Genomic DNA, 23595 nt, shown 5'->3' with positions numbered 1-23595 from the left:
TAGTAGTCTGGGTAATTTCACACCTGACTTTTTCTTCTGTAGCATGTGATTCGTAACTTTGTTTTACAAAAGCTGGCAAGTTCCAAATACGGACATAGAATTTTGAATTAAACATCTCAGAAATGTTGAGATCTATACAGATAGGCAGACAGTCCGATATAACATGGGAACTTGTAGCAATGCCTAACACTATCTTACAAACCATTCTTCAAACCTTTTCTTTGAAGTCTCAACTTTGATTGTTTGGTTCCTTCAGGAGAGGTGTAGGATTCCAGGGCGTCACCAGTGTTCCCAGGCTGGACTTTGCTCATATTGTTATTTGTCTATATTAGTGCTACGCAGGGGTTAAGTTATGTCAGGCTCCCTCTTTTTGGATGGCCTGACCCTAACCACCTCATTGTTACAAGAAAGACAGCACAGGTTTTTCTTCTGTGTGACAAAAAGCTTGGCCAAGCCTATTGTCTACAAATAAGCCAAGACACTAATACCTAGGACCATGGTCGGTGGTGCCTGCTGTGTCATTTCCAGGCATGGTACAGGAAGACTGTAACCTTTAAGTCCAGTACAAAGGACCACATTTACCCAAAGCCAAGATGACTTTGAATTTAAGATGACTCTCCTATTATGAGATTCTATACATGGACAATTACAACAAATTTATAATTTTCCATTAGTATAGAATCCAATTATTTCACGTTCATACCCCACCCCCCCTTTGCTGTGGTGGGGAAAGCAGCAGGAGGGGTAAGAGACCTAACCCCCACCCTTTGCCCCTCCTATCTCTCCCCCAGCCTGCCATTTGCCCTCCTGCAGTGCCTACCCCTTGTTCTTCAACCCTGGCTTTGGTCCTGGGCCTGGGGGCTGGAGCTGAACTGCTGCCATCTCTGGCTTGGTACTCAGATCTAAAACAAAGCTTTTTTCTCCCATGTTGATTGGGTCTTAGATTTAAATAAATATGGTATTGTGTTCCCAGACCCCTTTTTATATACTAATCAAAGCGACTTCAAGTTTGTGTTATACAAAACCTAGTTCTCACCCATTACTAAACTATCTTCAGGTGGCATCATCCACATCCTGTATTTCACCAGTCAGTGCAACTTTCCTCCCAGATAGGGACACCTTTTTGCCAGATCACTCTGATCTTTGTTTTGGTGTTCTCTTCTGGTCTTATCAATTCATTGTCTATCTGTTTGTCTTTAAAACTAACAGGCTACTTTTTCAGCATTTCTGAAGTTTATGGTATGCCTAATTTCATATCTATTGGGGCCTACTTCAGTTTAAACTGTTAGCAGGGCCTACGTGTGATTTGTATAAGAACTGATCAGTTGTTATATTAATCCATACTCCAGCGAGGCCTACAAGAAGGAATCTAGTAAAAGTAAAAGTTAGGGGCTAGGAGGGAGCTCACAAGATCATCAGGTCCAGCCCCCTTCCTCCCCCCCCCATTCTAAGGCAGGAAAGACTGCTGAGATGAGATGACCCCAGCAAGCTGTGCATCCAATCATCTTTTGAAGATCTCTAGGGAAGGTGCCTGTACCACCTTTGGGGGGAGTCTGTTCCATACTTTGGACACATGAACTGTAAAGAAGTTTTTCCTTATGTCTAATCTGAAGCGATCTTCTATCAGTTTATGACCATTATTCCTAGTCTTCCCTTAGGGTGCCTTGGTGAACAGATGTTCTCCTAGCCTCTGATGTTCTCCCCTTACATACTTAAAGGCTGCCACCAAGTCCCCCCCTTCCTGCCCCCTCTCCTGTCCTTCAGCCTCTCCTCATATGGTCTGTTCTCCAGACCTCTAATCATTCTTGTGACCCTCCTTTGGATTATTCTCAGCTTCTCTATATCCCCCTTGAAGTGCGGCACCCAGAACTGGATGCAGCACTCCAGCTGTGGCCTCATCAATGCTGAGTAGAGCTGGAGGATGACATCCTAAGTCTTGCTTGTGATGCATCGGTTGATGCATGCCAGAGTGTTGTTTGCTGGATATAGCATCGCACTGGTGGCTCATGTTCATTTTGTGATCTAAAGCTAAAAAGTGCTGTTTTATGTCCTAGGGAATCCCGTTCAGATTTGCCTCAGATGTTAAGTGATTAAAATTGAGTTTCTTTTTCTCACCTGTAGAATGACAATTTTCATAATTTTCCAGGACTGATGAACATTCCAAGGATAGGTTTGTGCTGCCACAAAAATAACAACAGCAGCAATAACATTGAGAATGATGTGGAGTTGCCAAAGCAACTGTAGCAGAGGGAGAGAGGGCATAAGGAAGTGAGATGAGGTCCCACTCTCCTCTTCTTCCAAGTTCATAGGTTCAGTTGTCCATTTAGATACCCCCAAGGGTATCGGAAGAGGCCAGACCACTACCAACCACCTGACTGGAATGGAGAGAGAGACTGAACCAGCTTTTCCAATCATCAACCAGAAACAAAATAGGGTGTCCAGAGTTGCTACTTATTCTTGGTGTAATACCTGTGGCAGGAGCTCTCCTACCTTGGAGAGTGGGGGTGCAAGAGTCCTGGACCAAACTGAGTGTCACACATGTGCGGGATGGGCCTTGCGTCCACTAATCAGAGCCTCAGCACATCATAAGCCTCCAGCAACTTGTCCTCCCCTTTGGTAAAAAATGTTCCTTCTGCAGCCAGATAATATAGCTAGGCCTCTAGTTCAAGCACCAGTGTATGCTGTTCTATTGACAGTTCCAGACAGAAACCTTGCCGGTAATACTTGACTATGTAGGAGGCTGTTACTGTTGCACATGTGGAAGCTGTGTTACAAGAAGATGATTGAGTTTGCAAGGTTAAAAAGTCAAAACTAGGAAATGTCAAATTTATGGTTATCTGTCCAATGCTAAATTTGGCCTTTAATTATACAGTCATTTACTACCATATTTTAGCACAGGACTCTTTCATGTGGAATGCTTAGATGCATAAGAGATCAGAATCCGGATTGTATCAGCATTTCTGTTCTTTGCCTACTTAATAACATGATGTAAATTTAATATATTCTAGTAAAAAAGCTTTTGCTGCTCATTTTGTTGCTATGGAATTATGACTACAAATTGTAACAACAATAGTAATTGAATAGCAATGAACAGTAATAACTGTTTATCCAGATTTGATGCCTGCCATTTAATCTCCCCTCTATAGCATCAGAATTGTGTGTGCCACATGCAGTATCAAGTGACCAGCTATCTTCAGAAAATCTAAGTGTGGCTGTGGGACAAAAGATCAGCTCTCCCAACAGAATTATCTCGGATGAGCATAATTATGCTACCATTGTCGTTGGCTTCCCAGATCTTATGGTAAATATCAATATTAATGGATTGTATAAGTAATGCTGATAACATTTATTTCATCACCGGTTAAGCTGAATAGTTATTAACCTATCGATAAGAAAGAAGGAGTGAACAAGGGTAATATTTGCAGAATGTGCATCCCTAGTTAAGATAATCAAGTTTAAAGGAATATCAGTGGGATCTTTGGAAGGATCTTTGCAATGATAGGAAATTGCAGCACAAAGGAGGCCAAATACAATCTATAGGCAGACAAGGTTCTTTGGGTGAATAGCTTTCCAACTATTTAAGTTGGTCTAATAAAAGATATCAGATTCAACCAAAGAACCTTGTCTGCCTATGTCCTTAGACCAACACAGCTACAGCCTACACCCCAAATACAATCTATGGTAGTTGCAGGTAATGATAGTTAGAAGGTTCAGTCTTACTACTCATATATATTGATAGGTTTTAAATTAAGTATAATTACTCAGGATAATGATGTAGGTATCATTATGGACAGTCTAATGTGAACATTTGCTTAATGTACAGCAGTAATTAAAATAGTGATCAAGATTGCTTTAAGAAAAATAATGAAAAATTCCACAGAATAATACCAGAAAATAATGCCTTTGCATGAACTGTTGATGTCCCTGTCTATGAAAACTGGATTTCGTTTTGGATACCTTATTTCAACTGCCTGGTAGAGTTAAACTGCCTATTGAAAATTGAAAACTAGACGTACTTTTTAGCATAGCATATAACATTGTTAACCCATTGAACTTTCTGTTATTGCTCGTCACTTTCTAGGACTGAAGTGAGAGTTTGGATTCTACTATAAATACTCTTTTTTTTTTTTTTTCTGCATACAGCACATCTTTTCCCCCAGAATTAACCCTCCAAGAATTGGAGTGTGCCTATTAAGCAGGGAAGCTGTTTTCTTTGCTGGAGATGCTGTGTATGCCATGCAGCTGCCAAGATGGGTGCCGCTTGCATGTGCCCCAGCAAGCTAACAAGGCGGGGTCCTCTGTTAACCCTCTCACAGCCTTAGCTAGATGGTATCTTGATGAGTCTTGCAATGTGGAAACAATACTATATTTACAGGAAGTTATATAATTAACTACTTACAGTAAAGAACTAACAGTCTTGCTACTACCCCTGCAAGGGGCTGCGGCCTAACCTTCTGAGACATGAGTAAACAATATGTGCTGGGAAGCATATAGTGTCTAGGAAATGTGGCATTCCAGGAGATGGTCTGGGTGAGGTAGCTGGCACCAGGAAGCTGGTACTGTCTCCTGGGTGCTATACTTCCTGCACACTGTATTCCCAGGGGGACTTGCTATATTTCACACAATCAGCCATGACTCTAGAAAAGTCTAACTTGTGGTTTCCAAAAATAAGGTGTGTGTTTTATTTGGGGGAGAGGGGAGGGGAAGGAGGGGGTGTTGTATGTGAGAAAATACTGTAATTACAGTTGCACCCGCAGTTTATGGATTATTACATAAGGCAATCACTACCTGCCAAGAATTAGAAAGAAACTTCACCCATAGAAGTATTATTCCTAACTTTCCTTCTAAAGCATCTTGATTTAGCCAAGGTAATAGGAAACAAGATGATATGGATCACTGATCTAACCATTCCATGTACCTTTTCATACAGTATGTTTAGATGCTTTAAAGAATGTAACTATTAACTGACATGTATTTTAGAAAAGGCTGGTATTCTGAAATCTAAAGTGGGTAAATTTCATAAATAAATACATGTACTTTCAGTTTAATCTGATGTGCATTTAAAATGCCATATAATTAGATATTTTCATTTCATATGCATGTTATGCATGTGTTAGTTATGTTTTGAATGTTGAAAAAGATATATGTAATGAACACCTAATGGCTGCTGATGACTTCAGTTTTTAAATTTCATGCTGAAATATCTGTTTTCATTTACCCCTTTGTTAAATAATAAGGGCGAGGAAACCGTTTTTATTAACCCCATTTTTTAAGTTAAACCTATTTTTTAAACCGTGTTCCTGTTTGAATGGCCTGTTGATATAAACATACCGTGTTGTATTTTCACCTTAGTAATGGAAATGCCACTGTTCGTAAAGTCTGAATGAGTCAAACCAACCTGAAGTCTTTTTAACAAGGCTATTTTCTCCTTATCAGGAGAAGCTCCGTTACTGATGATGGTGGCCAACTTTTCTGCTTGTGATGTTGTGACATGTCTTATCTGCAATGAGCTGAAAAGTGGGAGCTCATTGAGAACCTTCATTTAAAGGGGTGTCTGTTTGCTCACTGAAGTCCTGTGTCTCTCTCTCTTGCAGTCTCCCAATGAGGTGTACAGCTGGAGGAGAAGATCTTCTTTGAGCAGCAGGCATGCTTCTCCTTCTGATCCCTTTTACTATGGAGGACTCAGGAAAACTGGAGCTCCCAAACAAATCAATTGCATGGCTTTATTGGCTTCAAATCAGGTAGTCAGAATTTTAGCACCTGGAGACGTGCCTTTGAAGGAGATTTACCCAAAAGGTAGGAGATTCACACATTTCTGCTACACCAACTGGAGACGACCTTGATTTAATTTGAGACTGCTCATGCTGAAAGTTTATAAAGTGCTTTAAAGAATCAGAAGGCAAACACTTGAAATCCTGGCTGGATTTGAGAGAAATGAAGGGAGCTGCACAGACTTTGCTAGGTTTAAAATAAATGTAAGCACTGGAATGATCCATGGAATAGGGAATATACAGGCTGTAGGCACTGAAGCTCATACTGGTATGTCAGTCTCTCCGGCTTTTTTCTTGAGACTGTCCACAAGTCTGCCAGTCAAAGTTGAATCATGCAGTGAATACCTTTGAAGATATCTAATGCAGATCATTGTCAAAAGGCATTATTAATACCTTTTGGTATTGGTATGTCAGGTCTTAGCACCTCTCTAGAGAGGAAGTTATCCCAGACTAAAAGTTCCTTTTTAACTACTAACTACTAATTAATTCCTGACTATTCCCTTTGTAGACACTCATTCTGGAATAAGAATGCCTTATTCCAAATGAGCTTAATCCACTTTTCAGGGTAGTGATCCTGTTTTAAATTTACCTGTTATCTTAATCTGAATAAAGTGCCCTAGATAGACAGAGAAACTTTAGAATAAAAATGTTCAGCAATATCAAGTTACCTAGAAAAAAAGTTCACAGTGTGAAAAAGTTATCTTTTAAAATGTTTAAGTTAAACAAAACACAGTGGTAGCTTAGATGGCTTGCAGCTGTACCACGTCTGAATATGATTCTGTCAGATCTCATAAGCTATAAAGGGTCATTCTGGGTCAGTATTGTATAGCTGGTCTCTGAGAGAAAAAGTAGACACTAAAGAAATAGCAGAATAATTCAGAAAGGAGAGGCTTTTTTCTAAGTCAGTATTGAATCAATTTGCTATTTTGGGAGCAATGGGAGATGACAAGTATTTTCTTCCAAGTGAAATCTAAAACAATGGATACATGTAAAGGTTTTTTAAGGTGAAAAGATTTTGTTGTATGCATGTACTGGGTGACACCATATTTTCTTGCATACCACACACCCTCAAATAACACATGCTCTTTTCTTTTGGTAGGCAGAATGTAGGAAAAAAGATTTTTTCAGAATTATGGCTGACTACATATAACAGAGTAAATCCTTCTGGAAACATAAGGTGTCCAGGAAGTGTGGCGTCCCAGGAGGTACCCTAGGTGAGGCAGCATACTTCTTGGACAGGACAGCAAAAAGGCTAGGCTCCAGACCCTTCAGGGACAGTAGCAAAACTGGCATTTCTTTACTATAAATAGAATTTTTTATCTAAATTCTTGTGAATAATAAAATGTTGTTACCACACCACTAGCTTCATGATGATGCTATAGACTGATGCAGCTACTGGCTGCAAGCAGTCACAAGCTGCAATGCTCAGGCGTAGCTACTGCAAATTCCTTAGGTGTTGTGAGAGGATTAACATAACCTTTATCAAACACTAGACTACAGGTGTCAAGTATACAGAGCCCCATAATCTAGCCCTGGGTCCTGCCCTGTGGACCCCTTTGCTGTGTTGGATTGGCCCTGTGCTACATGGGGCTGCACTGCCTGCAGCCCTGCATTGCCTCTACCTCTTCTGCTTTCTGGAGCCACAGAGAAGTGGCAGCCATCTTGGCAATTATTAGAACACAGTGTCTTCTTGCTTCTATTCCTCCCTATTTCTATTCCAATGAAGAAAAAATAACTTTCCCACTTAAAAGTGGCACCCTGATTTTGAAGAAAACAGTGTGTGGTATGCAAGTAAATACAGTACTAGATAATTACAATCATTGGAAAGCATGAGACATTTTTAACAGAAGAACGAACATGGCTCTAGTGAGCTAAGCAGATTCTAGCATGGGGCATATGTTCTGCCCACTTATGAGATCCCCTTCAGTTAAACTGAATATGGCATTGTTAATTTTCTCTCCTGAAATGATATACTCTATTGTGCACTGTTGAACAGCTAGTTGCATTTAGGAAGTGGGCAAAGTGTAATATGTAGTTTATTAAGAGTTTTGGGACCTTTCCAAGTGAAAAGCACTGATTTAAGATCATTGCCAGTGTCTTTTTTTTCTCTTCCCAAACCTTATAGACACTTACGAATAGTGGTGGAGTAAATTTTAATTGTATCCATCTTAGCTGAACTATGTGTCAGTGTGTAAACTATAGCTGTGAGAAGACCCACAAAATATTTTTTAATTTCAAAAGCTTTTCCATTTTGCATCAGCATGTACCCAAAGAAAAGTGATATTATATTTAAATACCTATCCCACAGGAAAATCAAATTATGATATTGTACAAATGGATGGTGGCACTGAGAAGATTAGTATTTATATAACTTGTTATAAAAACAGATAACTATATATACTTGTACATATTTTTTAATTGATTAATTCTTCAGTTTTGTAAGAATACTAGTTTTTTACAAACCGTTTAAAACACTTTTGTTGTGACTGAACCAGCTCTAATATATGAATAGGTTATTTTAAATTTGCAAATAACATGCTTGCCATTCACCTTCTTTAAATTGTTTGTGAAACAGAAGGTACCTTTTTCATACCATTTGTTCTGCGAAATTATGTTGTGTGAAACTGAAGAAATTGTATAGAACAATCATTCAAAGTCAATATAATCTTGGCATTATGCAAAGAAATACTGAAAAATGCTGACACCAGGCCACTGTGCTGAAATTTTCTGTTATAAAAAGAAATGCATAAAAAAGACTGCTCTAAGTATCAAGCCAAATTAGGGAAACTTGGATTTGGTGTGCAGATTTCCTTTTCCCATCTTCCATGGCAACAGGTCAGTTTTGGCACACAGGCTTCTGTTTCTATTAATAAATAACAAATACTTCAACCAAATACTATTTCAGTACAATTCATTTTGTTAAAGCTGTTCCAGCAACAGAAAGCAAAGAAATGGTTCCCTTTAAAATACATTTTCTTATTAACTATATTAAGGAAAAAGAAAAAAAAAAAGTAAATAGTTTTTCCAAAGAATACCAGCTGGATTCTATGGTCTCAAGAGAGTAACTCGAAGTATGGGCATGTGACTCCATTACTAAAGAGTAACTTACCTTATATTTTACTCTGTAGTAAATTCATTTTCTAGTAAGGAACAGACACATGACCAACTCTTTCAATTGCCATGGCACTCTTATAGTACCAGCCCACTAAATGGAAGGGCAGCCAGATTGTATTGAACAAGTAGATAGATATCCTTTCATTAAACTGAACAGAAGAGTGTAGACACAACTGGTACAACTGTGTATTTTTATGAGGTACCATTATTCATCACTTTCTGAGGGGTAACTTTACCCTGTATTGGAGTGACTTACTCCATTATAGAGTTTGTTGTGTATCTTCTCTTGCTTTACTTTGGATTAAAAGGCAGTTTATCCCCTAGTAAATGTCTTATGTCCAAACGTTTTTGCAAGGGGCTGTGTTTTATTGCAGCAAATAAATATATTCATATATTTACTCTGAAGGCAAAGATAAATAAATTAGTAAAATTACTCAACAGCAAATATGGACTTTGGCTTTTAGCACATTCTTTATATTAATGTAAAATAACTTATAGTTGTATACTCTTGGTTAATGTGGTGTGAAGCACAGCAACCAGAGTGCCAAATAGTAGGATATCCATAGAAACATGGAAGTGTAGGGCTAGAAGAGACCTCAAAAGATCATGCAGTCCACACCCCTATACTGATGTTAGATAATGATCAACATGGTCTCTGACAGATTTTTACCAAACCTGTTGTTAAAAAACTCCATTGAAGAAGATTCCAAAGCCTCCGTTTGGTCGTCTGCTCTAATGCTTCACCACCTTTATGATTAAAATATGTTTCCTTATACGCAACTTAACTTTTCTCTGCATCAAATTAAATTGATCTTTTCTTGACCTTTCCCCAAGAGACAAGGAGGATAATTAGCTGCCATACCAAGGTTGTTACAAAGCAACCTTTTTACTTATTGGAAGACTATTGTTGTGTCCCCACACAGTCCCTTTTCTAAACTAAACAAATCCAATTCGTTCAAGCTTCCCTCCTAGCTTAAGTTTTCTAAACCTCTTATAATTCTTGTTGATTTCAGCTGGACTGTCTCCAGTTTGTCTGCATCCTTCGTAAGTGTAGTGTCCAAAACTGGACAGAATGCTCCAACTAAGCTTCATCAGAGCAGAGAGAGGAATAATTACCTCCTTTGTCATCATATGGCACTCCTGTTCATTCATACCAGATTTGCCTTTTTTGCAAGAGCATTGCATTCTTGCCAAATATATAATGTATGACCCACTGTAACCCCCAGTTTTTTTTCTGTAGGATTGCTTACTAGCCGTTATTCCCCATTTTATTTTTATGCATTTATTTTCACGAAGTACAGATTTTTTTTTTTGTTGGCAATTTCAAACCAACTTTCCAATTTACCAAGATCATTTTTGAGTTCTGAGCCTGTCCTCTGTAGGGTTTACAACCACTCCCACCTTTGTGTGATCCAAAAAAGGTTATAAGCGAATTGACATTTTTTCCTCTCACTGAGATAAACAGCATGTTCTCAAATACAACAAAAATTATTTGAAATGTTGTCAGAAGCAAACCTGGTAGGATTTATGCCCTGATCCAGCTGGGAATAACCATTGCTATGATGAGAGGTGTCTATGAGCATGGCCAGCAGCTGCAAGGTTAACATGCTAACCATCACTCATTCATATGCCAAGCGAGCAAGTAAAAACCTTAATTCGACAGTCAAAAAAGTGGTGTACAAGGGGGCAGGAGGCTTACTATGCCGACGCCTCCCACCGCAACACAGGGTCTCCCATGGAAGAGACTGCCTCTACTTCCTATGGCCAGAGCCTCAGGCCCTGCTGCCTTCATTCTGGCTCTTTCTGTCCATGTTCCCCACTTCTGCCCCTTTGCTCATTGTCCAGGGCTCATGCCCCAGTTGCCCACCCTTGAATACTCTGAGTAACCCACAAATACATATCTTCCCAGTGTGTTCTTATGTTTTATTCTGTGATTTTTTTTTTCTATCCTCTATGTGCTCAAACTTTCTATCTTACAAAGAATATACATTATAAGTATGGTAGCATGCAGTGTCATAGCTAGCATATATGTTTGTGTATACTTTTGCTCTCTACCACTTTGAACATTAGGTCTACTTGAACATATACAATTCTGTTGGGCTTTAGTGAATAGACAGAATACAAAGCTCCAGTTAAGAAGAATATGCTTAAGCTCAAGTGTTGTCTTTGGAGCAGAACATTTGGAGTTCTGTCCTACTAATGACAATGATGTTTTATATCCACAAAATACAGCATAGTTTTATCTCAACCATTTATTAAAAGTCTGTGCAGCCACAGAATTCTTAGAGGAAAGAACTAAAGTGTTTAATACAAAATACATTAGGTGACATCTCAAAATTATTGGTAGATTCATTAGCCATCTATTTATGGCTGGCTGCTGGGGAAATACAAAAGTGTTTTGTTGGATAGTTGGGCATGGCAGTAAGAGGAAAAATGATTTAACACCGCACTTGGCACATGCTTAAAATGTACCTAGTGATTTTCAGGATTTTTAAGCACTCTTTTGAAATGCTTATCACATTTGCTTTTTAGGCATAAAGTGTGCATTATCTTAATTGACAGGTAAAAGATGTGAGGTAGGGATTGTAATAATGCTTTATTAACATTTTTAAAATCAGATTCTGTGCATAGTTTTGACATCCTCTACATAAACATTGTTCCTCTATAATTGTAGCTTTCTAATTTCTTATTATGATAACAATAATACACTTCAGTGCTTGCAATTTATAATCCTGTTTACTTTGAAATTGTATAATTTTCTGATACATTCTGTACAATGAAATGTTTAATCTGCTAAATACAAATGTAGTAATTATCGTGCATCAATGAAATTGTTTTCATTAACATTTTTATTTATTTGCAGAAGTCACTCCTCCACCAACAGCTGGGTATATGGAAATAACAGACCTAAACTCAAAAAAACTTAAATACATCCCTATTCCTAGGTATGTCCTTTTCATTATTAAAGCAGCTTCAGTGTATTTATTATGCATTATCACTTAAGAAAAGCAAATATTTTATTCTACCTTTTGGCATGACACATCAGTCCTTGCACCTACCAGATGCTGTGAAAATAATTTTTACTCTGACATGCAGAACTCTTCACGGTCTGTTATAGTATATTTTCTGTTATAGGTTGCATTTATGTACAAGCTATTAAGCAGGAAAATATTTGAGTTAAACATTGAGATTTTAAAGTTTCCTCTCTCTTTTCCCCTTTTCTCTGTGTCCCTTTCTCACCCATTTTTTCTTCATAATCTCTCCTTCTTTTACCTTTCTCCTGTCTGTTCCTTCTATTTTTCCTTTTAGTGTCTCTCTAGAGAAATGATTCTCAACCAGGATGCTGCAGCACCTGGGGTGGGTGCCTTGAGATCCTTTCAAGGGTGTGGTAGTGTGTCATATAATAATTGCTCTTCTATGTGTAAAAACATGATTCACAAGAGAAACCTAAGGATTTCAAAAAGGAAGTCCTTAGTGTTAAAGGCATTCTGCCTTGCTTCAGTCTTTCTGAGTTCTTTGCAACAAAATAATTTCTCTGTTATTTTCAATAGTAAAAAAATGAGTAAAAGCTAAGAACTAGTGTTTTTTGTGGAGTGCCTTGAGTCTAAAAACATTGAGAATTACTGCTCTAGAGTAAGGAGTGGTCGGATGCTCAGAATTTCTATCCCTGCTCCAATAGAGACCTTCTGTTCAATCATGGAAAAACAAGTGGCCTTGTTTATCTTTCTGGACAATAGCAGTTCCTTACTTCTACTATATTGGGTATTGTTTCATGCCTACATTAGTAATTATTAGCCATATAAGTACCTAAAAAGAGCTTATATGGCCTCTATCACCATACTGCCATCTTGCCTACATTAACGAATTTCTTCCACAGGTATAGTCAGTTATAAAAAACAATTTTTTCTCATGAATGGTTGCTAGTGATCATAATTATAAAGGTATATTTAAATTATAATTATAATTTATAAAGTCTCCTAGCTTATTCATTCTCCGTAACCATGGAATGGAACATGTCTGAACTTTGATATTGAATTGTTTAAAAAAAGACCATTTTCTCAGACCATGTAATTTTTAAAGGTATTTGTTGAATACGTTTTGGATATAAATGAGTATTGTTTTATTCCACCTGAGCACATATGTGGAATTATTTTTCCTGATTTTTAAATTCTTAATTGATTTCTGCAACACTAACATTCTTTAGAACAGCGTTTCATGGTGTCTCTTATGCAAAGAATCAACTACATTTCTAACTATAGTATAGAATAACAACATCTACATATTATTGTTCATCTGTGTGTCTCAAGGTTCAAAAAACTTAAAGGGTCTAAATGTATTCAGTCAAACATATTCTGCAGTTGAATCTTTTGTCCTGTCATTATACTGAGCAAATTTGTCAGGGTGATCTAGCATTGAAAAACATAAGTTTCAAAGGTATAACTGCATAACAGTACATTTTGGTTCTTTCTTCCAAAGTCTGTATGAATGGATAAAATTAAGAATTTTTTGGCTCCACGAATATTGTTTTTTGTTAAGGACCAGTGACAGTTGTGTTGTTGATAACAAGAAGCTGATTTACCACCGTAAAGCTCTGTTTTAAAAAATTCTTCCAAGAAGGTATATTTTCCCGTAAAATTTTACCTGTGTATCTCATTTCAGTATTAGTTTTACCAAGTTAATGTATGCAAAGGTCAAAATTGGAGATTATAAAATTCCATTTCCTTTTAAAAGGGCCACTTCCAGTAGCCTTTAACATTATTGGGTGCCTATATTGTTATTAACTACAAAACTCTATACCTATACCTAGGCTATACCTAGTTGTTACATAATACAGTTAATATAGTTGAAATTACAAACTTGTGGCACCACAATATCAGTAGCACATTTCATAATGCCAAGCAGATCAGCGTGTCCAATTTTGTTTTTCATGAAATGCTTGTCTCTCTGTGCATTGCACTTAAAGAATTTTGACACAACTTAATGCATCCCGTGCCTGCTGTCCTCTTGAAATCTTACTTTTTTATTAAATAAACAATACATAGAATCAATGTATCTAACAACACAGAGTAGTTACACAATGAACCAAATGGACACATTTTTGGTCAAGTAGCCAGTGGAAATTGGGGGCAAAGGTGGTCAATGATGAAAATTAATATTCCAGTGAGGAACTGACCGAGTCCCCTGGCATTTATTTCCATTCTTTATACATTTTAAAATATTTAAAATCTCTATAAAGAAAGATAATATTTTGTCTGTGTGTTTGTTGGACTCTACAGAAACCTTTTTCAACCTTAACACTCTTTTTAACAAACCGTTCCCTGTTTGGAACTCCCCACTGCTTCCTCTCTTTTGTAACTCATGTGCTGACCTCTGATATACAATCACTTGGAAATACAAGTAATTCATTTAGAAGGAATAGAGACCAACATTCTTCTGTGCACAGATGGCATTTTGCAAAGAGCTGCAAAACAAATACTCAGTACCCACGAGTATTAACCTAGTACAAGAATTTAGCCTAGTTTCTTACAACAAAATAAATTGCAACAGAAGCTAGAGTAACTCTTGATCCAATAAATCTCTCAAGTACCAATGATATGAAAACTGGTTATATAGAGGATATGTTTAGTCTGTGTTTTATTCTTAAATATTGAGGACACTGCTATAGTTGTTCTCAAACTATAAAATCCTACTTTATTTTATGTATAAAGTATAACCATACCAAATCCAATTCAGGAAAGTATTTAGGTATATATTTAAACCTGTTCTATAATGGAAATCTCTTTATAAAAAGCACCTTTTGATATCCCTGGGTAAACCAGGTTTTAGAAGAATGTTCTATATTGCTATAGGATTTCCTATGTTTTTAAGTCATGATAACTCTTGTTTATTTCATGTTTTTTTATTTTCCCTTGCCTATTATTTAAATATTTTCTGTAATCAGTAGAATTTTTCATGCCTTTTTGTTTATCTTCTCTGAGCTGCCTTGTAGTTCCCAGTATGATAAGTTTTGGTTCACCAATAAATTTGCATCTGCCACTTGTTTATAGCTTTAGGCTATAAACCGTCAGGGGAGAAGTGCAGTGGTTGTTCTGAATTTCTGTTCAATGCCCCCTTCCAATTTTTCTGTGTTGCTTTTTTCTCCAGAAAATGCTCTAAAGCAGGGGAAAGCAAACTTTCACTAACAAGGTTAGTTTCCCAGGTTAAATTAACACAGTTCAGTCCTCTGGAGGCAGCAGTTGATGAAGGCAACCATTAGATGGCACATTTTCATACAAAATATTTGGCATGCCATAAAAAATTTGTTCACAGGCAATAGCCTGCCAATCTCTCACCAAGGGTACTAAAATCCCCAACACAATCCTAAATGGGCTGGAAAATGATTTTGTGCTTCCAGTTTGATCTAAGTATTCCTTCCCCATTGTCCTTTTGCAAATATAGATAGGTTATAGAGGTTGTTTAGACTAAATATTTCTCTCTATAGCTATCCTGGCTTTCTTTTATTCATCTTTCATTATTACATAGGTATCTTTGTGTCCTATTCACTTTTAATATGAAGGCAGTTTAGAATAAAATAATGGATTTGCCAGGGTGTCTTCATCTCAATTTGAATTTTGCTGGATCAAATGAACTATTATGCAGCATTGTGCAGCCTTGGTCAGGTCTCAAGAACAGTTTTTCAAATTGCTACCTTAACTACAGAAATACTTCCCCTCTTTCCAGTTTTATTTTTTTGTAAGCCATGCTTGTTTTTTGTTTTCCAGGTCAGGATCTCTTTCACTATATACATCATGGCTGTCAAAGATTTCAGACACAGATGTTCTGTTGGCACCACTGGGCAAAGTAGGCTTGGTTACCGTGGACATGGGAGGCAGTGTCAGACTTTGGGAGACAGGACTTGATAGTCTACAGCGCTCTCTGCAGGACTGGAGAAATATGATTGGACAAGAGGATGGTAGACCCATGCAGGTAAAACTGGAACTTAAAACATTAACAGAATATTGCAGGTTGCTTAAAAAAAAAAGGATGGTGGTGAAAAATATCCTGAAGTAGAATTAGAACAGTAAGAAAATCCAAGCTGGTCTTTTAGCTGAAAAATCATTTGATATGTTAAAACTTAATATAGCTGGTAGTGACATCTGGTATTAGAGGGTACCTGAACATGAGTGCAGAAGCTGTTCTGACACACTGGAATTATAGCTTGTCAGAGCAGACTCGATTGATTCAGTCTGATGGAGCGTGGTAGTTACCATGCTCCAGCAGTCTCTTGTGTCAGTGTCCCCATGCTTAAAAGTGGCAGCAGGAATAAAATACATACTAAACATATTGTCAAATGAACTTTAGTTCAAGCACCCCCACTGCCATTTTTAAGTATGGGGACGCTGTTGCAGGAGATGCTGCAATGCCTTAATTAGAGTGGTTCTTGGAGTCATTCTAATTAAAGTGCTGTCCCATCCCACCTCCACACCACCCCGGAGCACATGTAAAAGTGCCCAGAGTGGCCAAACATATCCCACCTCCCTTGTTTTCAGGTTTTTGTATTTTTTTCAAATGATTGCTTGCTTGGACTGAAATTTCCTAAGTTAGCTCTCTGCCTTATCCTGAAGTTTTTGAACAGTTTCACTAATCATAGTTCAGCCATTTATAGGAATTAATTTTGAAGGAAAATATATATTTTTCAAATGTTCAAAAACAGTTGGGAAAAATATAGCTCTGGCATGCTTTGGGAAAGGACAAAAACTTGGGAGGAGGGTGGTTCCAAACTTTGGGATGCTTTGGTATGGTCTCACATTTTAGCTATTCGTGGCCTTATACAAATGCTCCTTTCTAGCAGTCAGACATTTCCACTGCTAGAAATAATTCTGGGAGAGGGAGCAGTACAGATGTTCAGTCTGCAACCATGCAACAGTAAATTTTTAAGTGTAGGGATGCTGAAAACTGGTTATATAGAAGATATGTTTAGTATGTATGTTATTCCTAAATATTGAGGACAAAGCTATAGTTCTCAAACCGTAAACTCCTACTTTATTTTATGTATAGAGTATAACCATTCCAAATCCAATTCAGGAAAGCATTTAGGTATATATTTAAACCTGTTCTGTAATAGAAATCTCTTTATAGAAAACACCTTTTGATATCCCTGGGGAAACCAGGTTTTAGAAGAATGTCCTATATTGCTCTTGATTGATTTCCTAATGTTTTTAGGTCACGATAGCTGTTGTTTATTTTGTGGGTTTTTACATTTTCCCTTGTCTTTTATTTAAATGCTTTCTATACCTTCTTGCTTATCTTCTCTGAGCTGTCCTGTAGTTCTCCATGTGATAATTTTGGGTTCACCAGTAAATTTGCAACTGGCACCTATTTATAGCCTTAGGGGGACAAGAGCAGTTGTTATTTTGAATTTCTGTTTCCAGTTTTTCTGTGTTGCTTAACAGTAGACCACATGTTGATAGACTGGCTTTCTGTCTCTCTCCTTCAATAGGGATTGTACATCTTTCTTTATCTGTAATTATATCTGTAATTATAATGGCTTTGGTTTTTCAAGTATCTCTGCATCTACTTTCCCCAGCACTTTTAGAATGACAAAGTAGTTTTAACCTTTTCTAAATTAATCATATCTACATTAATATTTACAAGGACTACACCAACAGGAAGATGGTGTTTATTAGGCAGAATGCATCCTTCTTCTCTCAGCCTCCTTTTTATCCTCCAAATCCCTTTCCATGAGATGTGCTGCATTTATAGAGACTTGTAAAACCATTGACATGTTTGTTGAGCTTCAAGAACAAGAACACCTTTCATAAGAGTCATGAGAGAAGAAAACAGTCTTCCAGTAACACATTTGTGTTGTTAACTATTGCTCTATCAATGCCAGGCTTTTCATTACTAATATAATAGCATTAGCACCATCTACTGGCCAAATGGAATCAGTTTGTATTGCATGATTTGGTTGATGTGATAAGGTACAAATCTGTCCTGCCGTCTGATGTGCTTAACAGCAATAAAATAAAAACATTGTAATTATCTTAGAGGAGCAACATCAGGTTTATTGGCTTTAATTGGTTTGTTCTGTAACTGTCACAGAATCAATATGAGCCTAATGTGATGCAGCTGCACAAAAGGCAAATACAGTTTTGGGAAGCATCTGTAGAAACACTAAGTGTAAGACAAAGGTGGTGGTATTGCCTCTCTACTTGGGAATTGTTAGGCCTCACCTAGAGCATTGTGTGCAGTTTGGGGCTCCACATTTTAATAAAGGACATGGAGAAGTTAGAGTCCAGGGTTGGGTGTCAAAATGATAAAGGGCTTGGAAAGCAAGTTATATGAAGTGAATCTGCAGCTAGGCATGTTCAGCTTGTGGAAAAGATGTTTAAGAGGGGACATGATAGAAATCTTCAAATATTTGAAGGGCTGCCATAAAGAAGAGGGAGAACACCTTTTCTCTCTTGCTGCAAAGAGCAGGATGTGGGCCAGTGGCTTGATGTGGCAGCAATGTACCATATTTATTTAAATAGGAGCTTACCCTGATTAGAAGACAACCCATCCAGTAATTGGATTTTAGATATGGAACATTTTTTAACTTGTTATAATTTTCCAGGTAGAATATAATTATTGGAGGTTTGCCTTGAATTTGTCTCCCCCTCCCTACTGCTACAGCATGGAAAATAAATTGAGGTAGCCCTTTGCTTTCTGCTTTGCCCCAACTTTTTCCTCTGGCAGCCCCTTTCCCTCTCCTTACTGTCAGACCCTGCTCTTCCTGAGCACACAGAAGTGAGGAGTAAATTTAAAAATTGAAATTAAACATGGCTAATTAGTCCTACTCTAGACTGGTGTTCTTGTCACAATTCCTGGGATACTCCAAAAATTTATATGCAGCTGAGGCACAGGGCAACCTGATCCAGCTTCACCTCATGGAGGGTGGGATGAAATTAATCATATGCACCAGGCTGGGAGAGGGGTCAACAGAGGAAGTCTGGGTAAATGGTATGTAATGTTGTGGCTCACCATGACATGAAAAAGAGTCAGTGGACTACATTGAATGGTCACTACCATGCATCTTATTCAGATGGGCTACAGTAACCTATTCTTGGGGTAGGTTCCCACCAGAATGTTTGCCCAATCTGGGCCATGTGTTTTATAGTTATGCTCAGTGTTGGCTGCATTTAATCAACTTCATAGCTAGTCTCCATTGTGAGCACATGCTACTTTTGGCAGAAGTTTAATGATAGACCATGTATTTTGTAAGATTTCCTTGTATGCAGTTATAAGACACGGGTTCCCCCCCCCCATACCAGTGGGGGAGGGGGAGCCTTGCTTGTATTCAAGTAAATACTTGATATCAGGAAAAATTTAGATTAGATTAAAAAGTTTAGATTAGATATCAGGAAAAATTTCTTCACTGTTAGAGCAGTGAGGCAGTGGAACAGACTGCCGAGGGAAGTTATGGACTCTCCAACACTGGAGGTATTCAAGAAGAGGTCAGGGACAATCTAGTAGTAGTTTTGCCTATGTTTTACTATGGGTATTGTGACAGGGGACAAGCTCAGGGCTGGGTCTCAAGCCAGCCCGCCCACTTGTCTACATAGGGAAGTCCACCCAGTCTCTCCTGCCACGACTTTGCTGTTCCCATAACTGGTGGTATAATGTGGGAGGCAACCCATTCTATGCCCCGATGCCAGGGGCACTATCCACAGCTCCATACTTCCCCTACACCATGGCCCATGCCTTGCAGATGGAGTCCAGAATGTTACTGTAATCCTGGCCTAAAGCCGAGCCAAACCTAGTCCTCTGTCAGGCCTCTTGCACACACACTCACACTGCCCCCTCCCCCCCTCCCCAGGCCTCTTTCTTGCCGCACGATACTGTGCCCTTTTTGCTCTGCCCTGCTCCATTTTGGAGTGGCTCCTGTAGGCCATGGGGCTTATCAGACTCACTCCTTGTCTGGCGACATGCAGCCTGTTGGGCCTCTCCCACGGTCCTCATCTGGGTAGTGGCCAGCCAATTCGCCAGGCATTGGGCTAAGCTTGCCCTGGCCCCTCACCAGGCTATTCTATACACCAAAACACACAACACATATACACACACTCAACTGTTATGGGACTGCCCCATATGCTGCCCTTCAAGCCATCTACTCATCCCTACTCAGCATGCCTCCCAGTGCTGCCCTTCAAGCCATCCTTTGAGCCCTACTCAGCACCTCCTAATGCACAGACCTTCAGGCTGTAAGGACTCACCCTACTCTGTGCAGGCTGCCCTACTGCCCCCTCTCTGGGGTGACACTACTGCCCCTGTCTAGGGCCTCCGGGTCTAACACCCTTGTGGGGCTCAGATGGCCATAGCTTTACCTGGCCCCACTCCTCCATTGGGGTCTTACACCCCCTGGGACTCAGTGCTGTGGAGGCTGGGGTTATTAAGGTGCCCCAGTCCACCTTTCACTGGGGAGGTGAATGGTCCTGGTGTTTCATCGGGGCTGTCCAGATAGTCCCACCAGGCCTCCCTACCCCAGCAGGGTGCAATTTCAGGTCATGCCCAGGACCAGGAACCTCCTGCCATCCCCACAACTCCTGTCCTTACCTCCAAGGATAATCCATGAGCAGCAGGGGAGCTGGACGGTGTTGCTGCCTCAGCTACAAGCTGCTAACTGCTGGCTTGCCTTTGTTTGAAAATGGCCGCCTTAGTCAAGCACCTGCCCACTGCCTGCTCCAGCCCTTAAAGTGGCAGGCACCCAAAGGTACACTGCCACAGGAATTTCCCATGCTTCTTGGCTTTACTGGTTGCCACACAGAGCTGGGAGGGAGTTCGCCACCACTCCTGTCCATGCTGGCCTCCCCTGCTGCTACATGTCAGAGTTTTTTTAAGCTTTGCCCAGAAGCATTGAGTGTTGGCTGTGGTCAGTGCTTCTATTGAGACTTAAACCTAGAAGTTTCTGACTACAGAGTCTTGCCCCTCTGCTCAGGGTCTGACCTATCGCCATATTTAGGATTAGGAAGGGATTTCGTTGCATAATCAGATCGGTATGGACTATGGTGGTTTTTGCCGTCCTCTGTAGCAGGATATGTGGCCCTTTACCTGTGATCTATTGAGTGTATATTAACAACCTTTACAGAAACAGGTTGTTGGCTGCCATGGTCCACCTGCTTTACCTGTGACAGTTTAGGTTGTTATGTCTGGTGTTGTCAGGATTGACTGTGTACTTCTGCAAAGAGGTTAGACAGTGGATTTGCATAGGATGGCTTGGATAGGGATGATCCTGCCTCGGGCAAGGGGTTGAACTTGATGACCTATGGAGGTCCCTTCCAACCCTGTGTCTCTATGATGCCATGATTCTATGTCGGTGACAAGATTAGTAATAGAATCTCTAACTCCTGATATGGAATCTTTCTCTAATTACTAGACACATTAATGCTTTTTAATTGGGCATAGAAATCAGTGTCTAGAAGTTAGAGTTGCAAAAACACATCTATTAGCAATTCTGTTCCTTTATTCTGTCCATGCAGGAAATATACCTTCTGTAAGGAGGCTATCAGAAAATGATACACTACTTCATTTCTAGTATAAGGCTGAAAGAAGACCCAGGATTATGATCTGGAAACTCATTACCTTGTTTTTCAATGTTATGCAATTTTTTTAAAGGAAGGATTCTGAGAGATTACAAGTCAAACTTCTGAAAAATTCATTTTCATGAGTATTTTCTTTATAAAGCAAAAAAGTAAATAATTTAAAATTTAACATTTTTTTCCAAAACAATGAATCACAATATGGGAAGCTGTATAATATCCATACATGTGGTGAGGGAAGTCAAGAAGGCCTCTTACCCATTTGAAATCAGCCCTTTATTGGTCAAAGATACGAGTTTTATTCTGTTTATGTAATTTTTACATAAACTAAGGAATGGTGTTATAATATGTAAAAATGCCCTTAAATTACACCCTGCTCTGTCTAAAAATAAGCTTAACAAGAACTGTGAATTCAGCCTTGGCCTCAGGAAGTCCTGATAAGCTACTCTGCTTAAAAAAAACAAACTAATATTGTATAATGTCCATCAATATTGAAAGAGAAATACTGTACAGCCAAAGGTTCATGTGATTCTTTATTCATTCACATATGTGAAAGTTGTATGTTGTATATGTGATCATTTATACTGGGATTTTGTGGTTGAATCCTTCGAAGGCATTTAATGAGAAAGTTCTGACCCTTTCTTTAAAACAGGCCATAAGCCTTATTAGAAGCATGTTAAGGGAAAAGGATTTGAGTTTTTTAGATAGAGAAGTACATTCTGATAGCGGGAAAGAGGCCTCCAAGCAAGTTCATCCTATTAGTAGTATCTTCTAGGATCTGTACTTTGGTCTCTACAAACAGACATTAGACATGAGAAATAGTCTGTGTGCACAAACAAATGGAAAACAAACAGTATTTAAATAAAATGCCAATAAGTACTTCCTCTGAACTTTCTTCAGATAAAGTAATCTATGGGGCTAAACATGGAAAGGTTTTAGCAAAAAAGACAAATGCTCCCCAGCCTTTGTATGTATAATTAGGACCAGTGGTATAATCTGCTGTTAACCTTCAACCCAGACAGTATTTGTTCTATACTATATATTCACTCAGCAGTGTTCAGACTTTTGAGGCACTGAGTTTGCAGAAAAGGGTTTTGAAAATAAAATAATTTGTGTGCATTTAAACACACTGGAAAATATTATTTCTGTACCAGATCATGCCCTGGCCCCATATGCAGCACCATATCATCTAGCCCACAGGACTTGGAAATTTGTTGGTGGGAAAGCAGGGGAGGTGCTAATTGCCACCACTGCCAAATTTCTGGACCCATGGGGAGCCCCATGGGCCAAATGACACAACTCCACAGGCTTCCCTGTAATTCAAACCCTGCCTTTATGTTATATAAAAAGATTATACTCATCCAGAACCACACTGGCCTTGGCAGTTTACTGAAGTTGTCTGACCAATCCAGAGTCATTTTAAATAGTATTCTCTATGCTGTTAAATGATCCTCTAGGAAGAGTAGCTAAATTCACAGTCTTCATCCAGATAATACATCATGAAAACTTACCCATGAGACTCAAAATGATTTCTGTGCTCTGAGTACCATGAATATTTGCAAGAGTGAATTAATCAGTCCAAATAGGTACCTTTTTCTTTTAGAGGGTTGGGTGGAAAAATAGAGTTTTAAAGGACATTTCAGCATGTAGGTTTGTGTACAAGCTCAGAATCCTTTTAAGTAGTAATATCTATAGAAAGCACATATGGGCCTTGCACCCCTTCATGCTCCTCTGTGAAGGCATAAGAGCAGCTCTCCACCAGATCCCTCTTATTGTCCATGGTAGCTTTTCAACCCGGTTTGTAAGAAAGTCATCCACTTTACATCCAACCACACTAAATGTAATCAAAAAAGAATAAGACAGATGGACAATCAGGAACATCCCTGTACCTCTTTTCTATGCAGCAGGGTAAGTCATTTAAAAAAACTCACAACCCTCATGGCTGATCCCATCATAGGTTGGACACTAATGAAAAGCCTTAGCACATTTTATCCCACTTATTTCAGAGGACTTGAAGCAGGACTTGTACATCTGTAGGTTCATAGGACAAAAGGCTTTCTCCCAGGTTAAATGCAACATCTATTTACAGCTTTAGTTACCATGTATGTCAAAGACATTAATTTGGATTTACTTTTATGTAACTAAGGGCACATCTA

General features: G+C 38.8%; 1 protein-coding gene across 1 annotated transcript in view; it reads left to right on the top strand.

Moving 5' to 3' along the window:
* The window catches only part of VWA8 (von Willebrand factor A domain containing 8), a 308581-nt gene that overhangs the window by 216170 nt on the left and 68816 nt on the right, over positions 1–23595 (top strand). Inside the window, exons 34-37 of the mRNA XM_059724552.1 lie at positions 3147–3301; positions 5595–5796; positions 11749–11830; positions 15647–15851. Of these exons, the coding sequence (XP_059580535.1) occupies positions 3147–3301; positions 5595–5796; positions 11749–11830; positions 15647–15851 (644 nt within the window). The remainder of the gene's footprint in view (positions 1–3146; positions 3302–5594; positions 5797–11748; positions 11831–15646; positions 15852–23595) is intronic.

This window comes from Alligator mississippiensis, chromosome 1, assembly GCF_030867095.1.
Source record: "Alligator mississippiensis isolate rAllMis1 chromosome 1, rAllMis1, whole genome shotgun sequence".
Taxonomy (NCBI): Eukaryota; Metazoa; Chordata; order Crocodylia; family Alligatoridae; genus Alligator; species Alligator mississippiensis.
The sequence above is the reverse complement of the archived record's forward strand: the minus strand, read 5'-3'. Positions and strand labels throughout refer to the sequence as shown.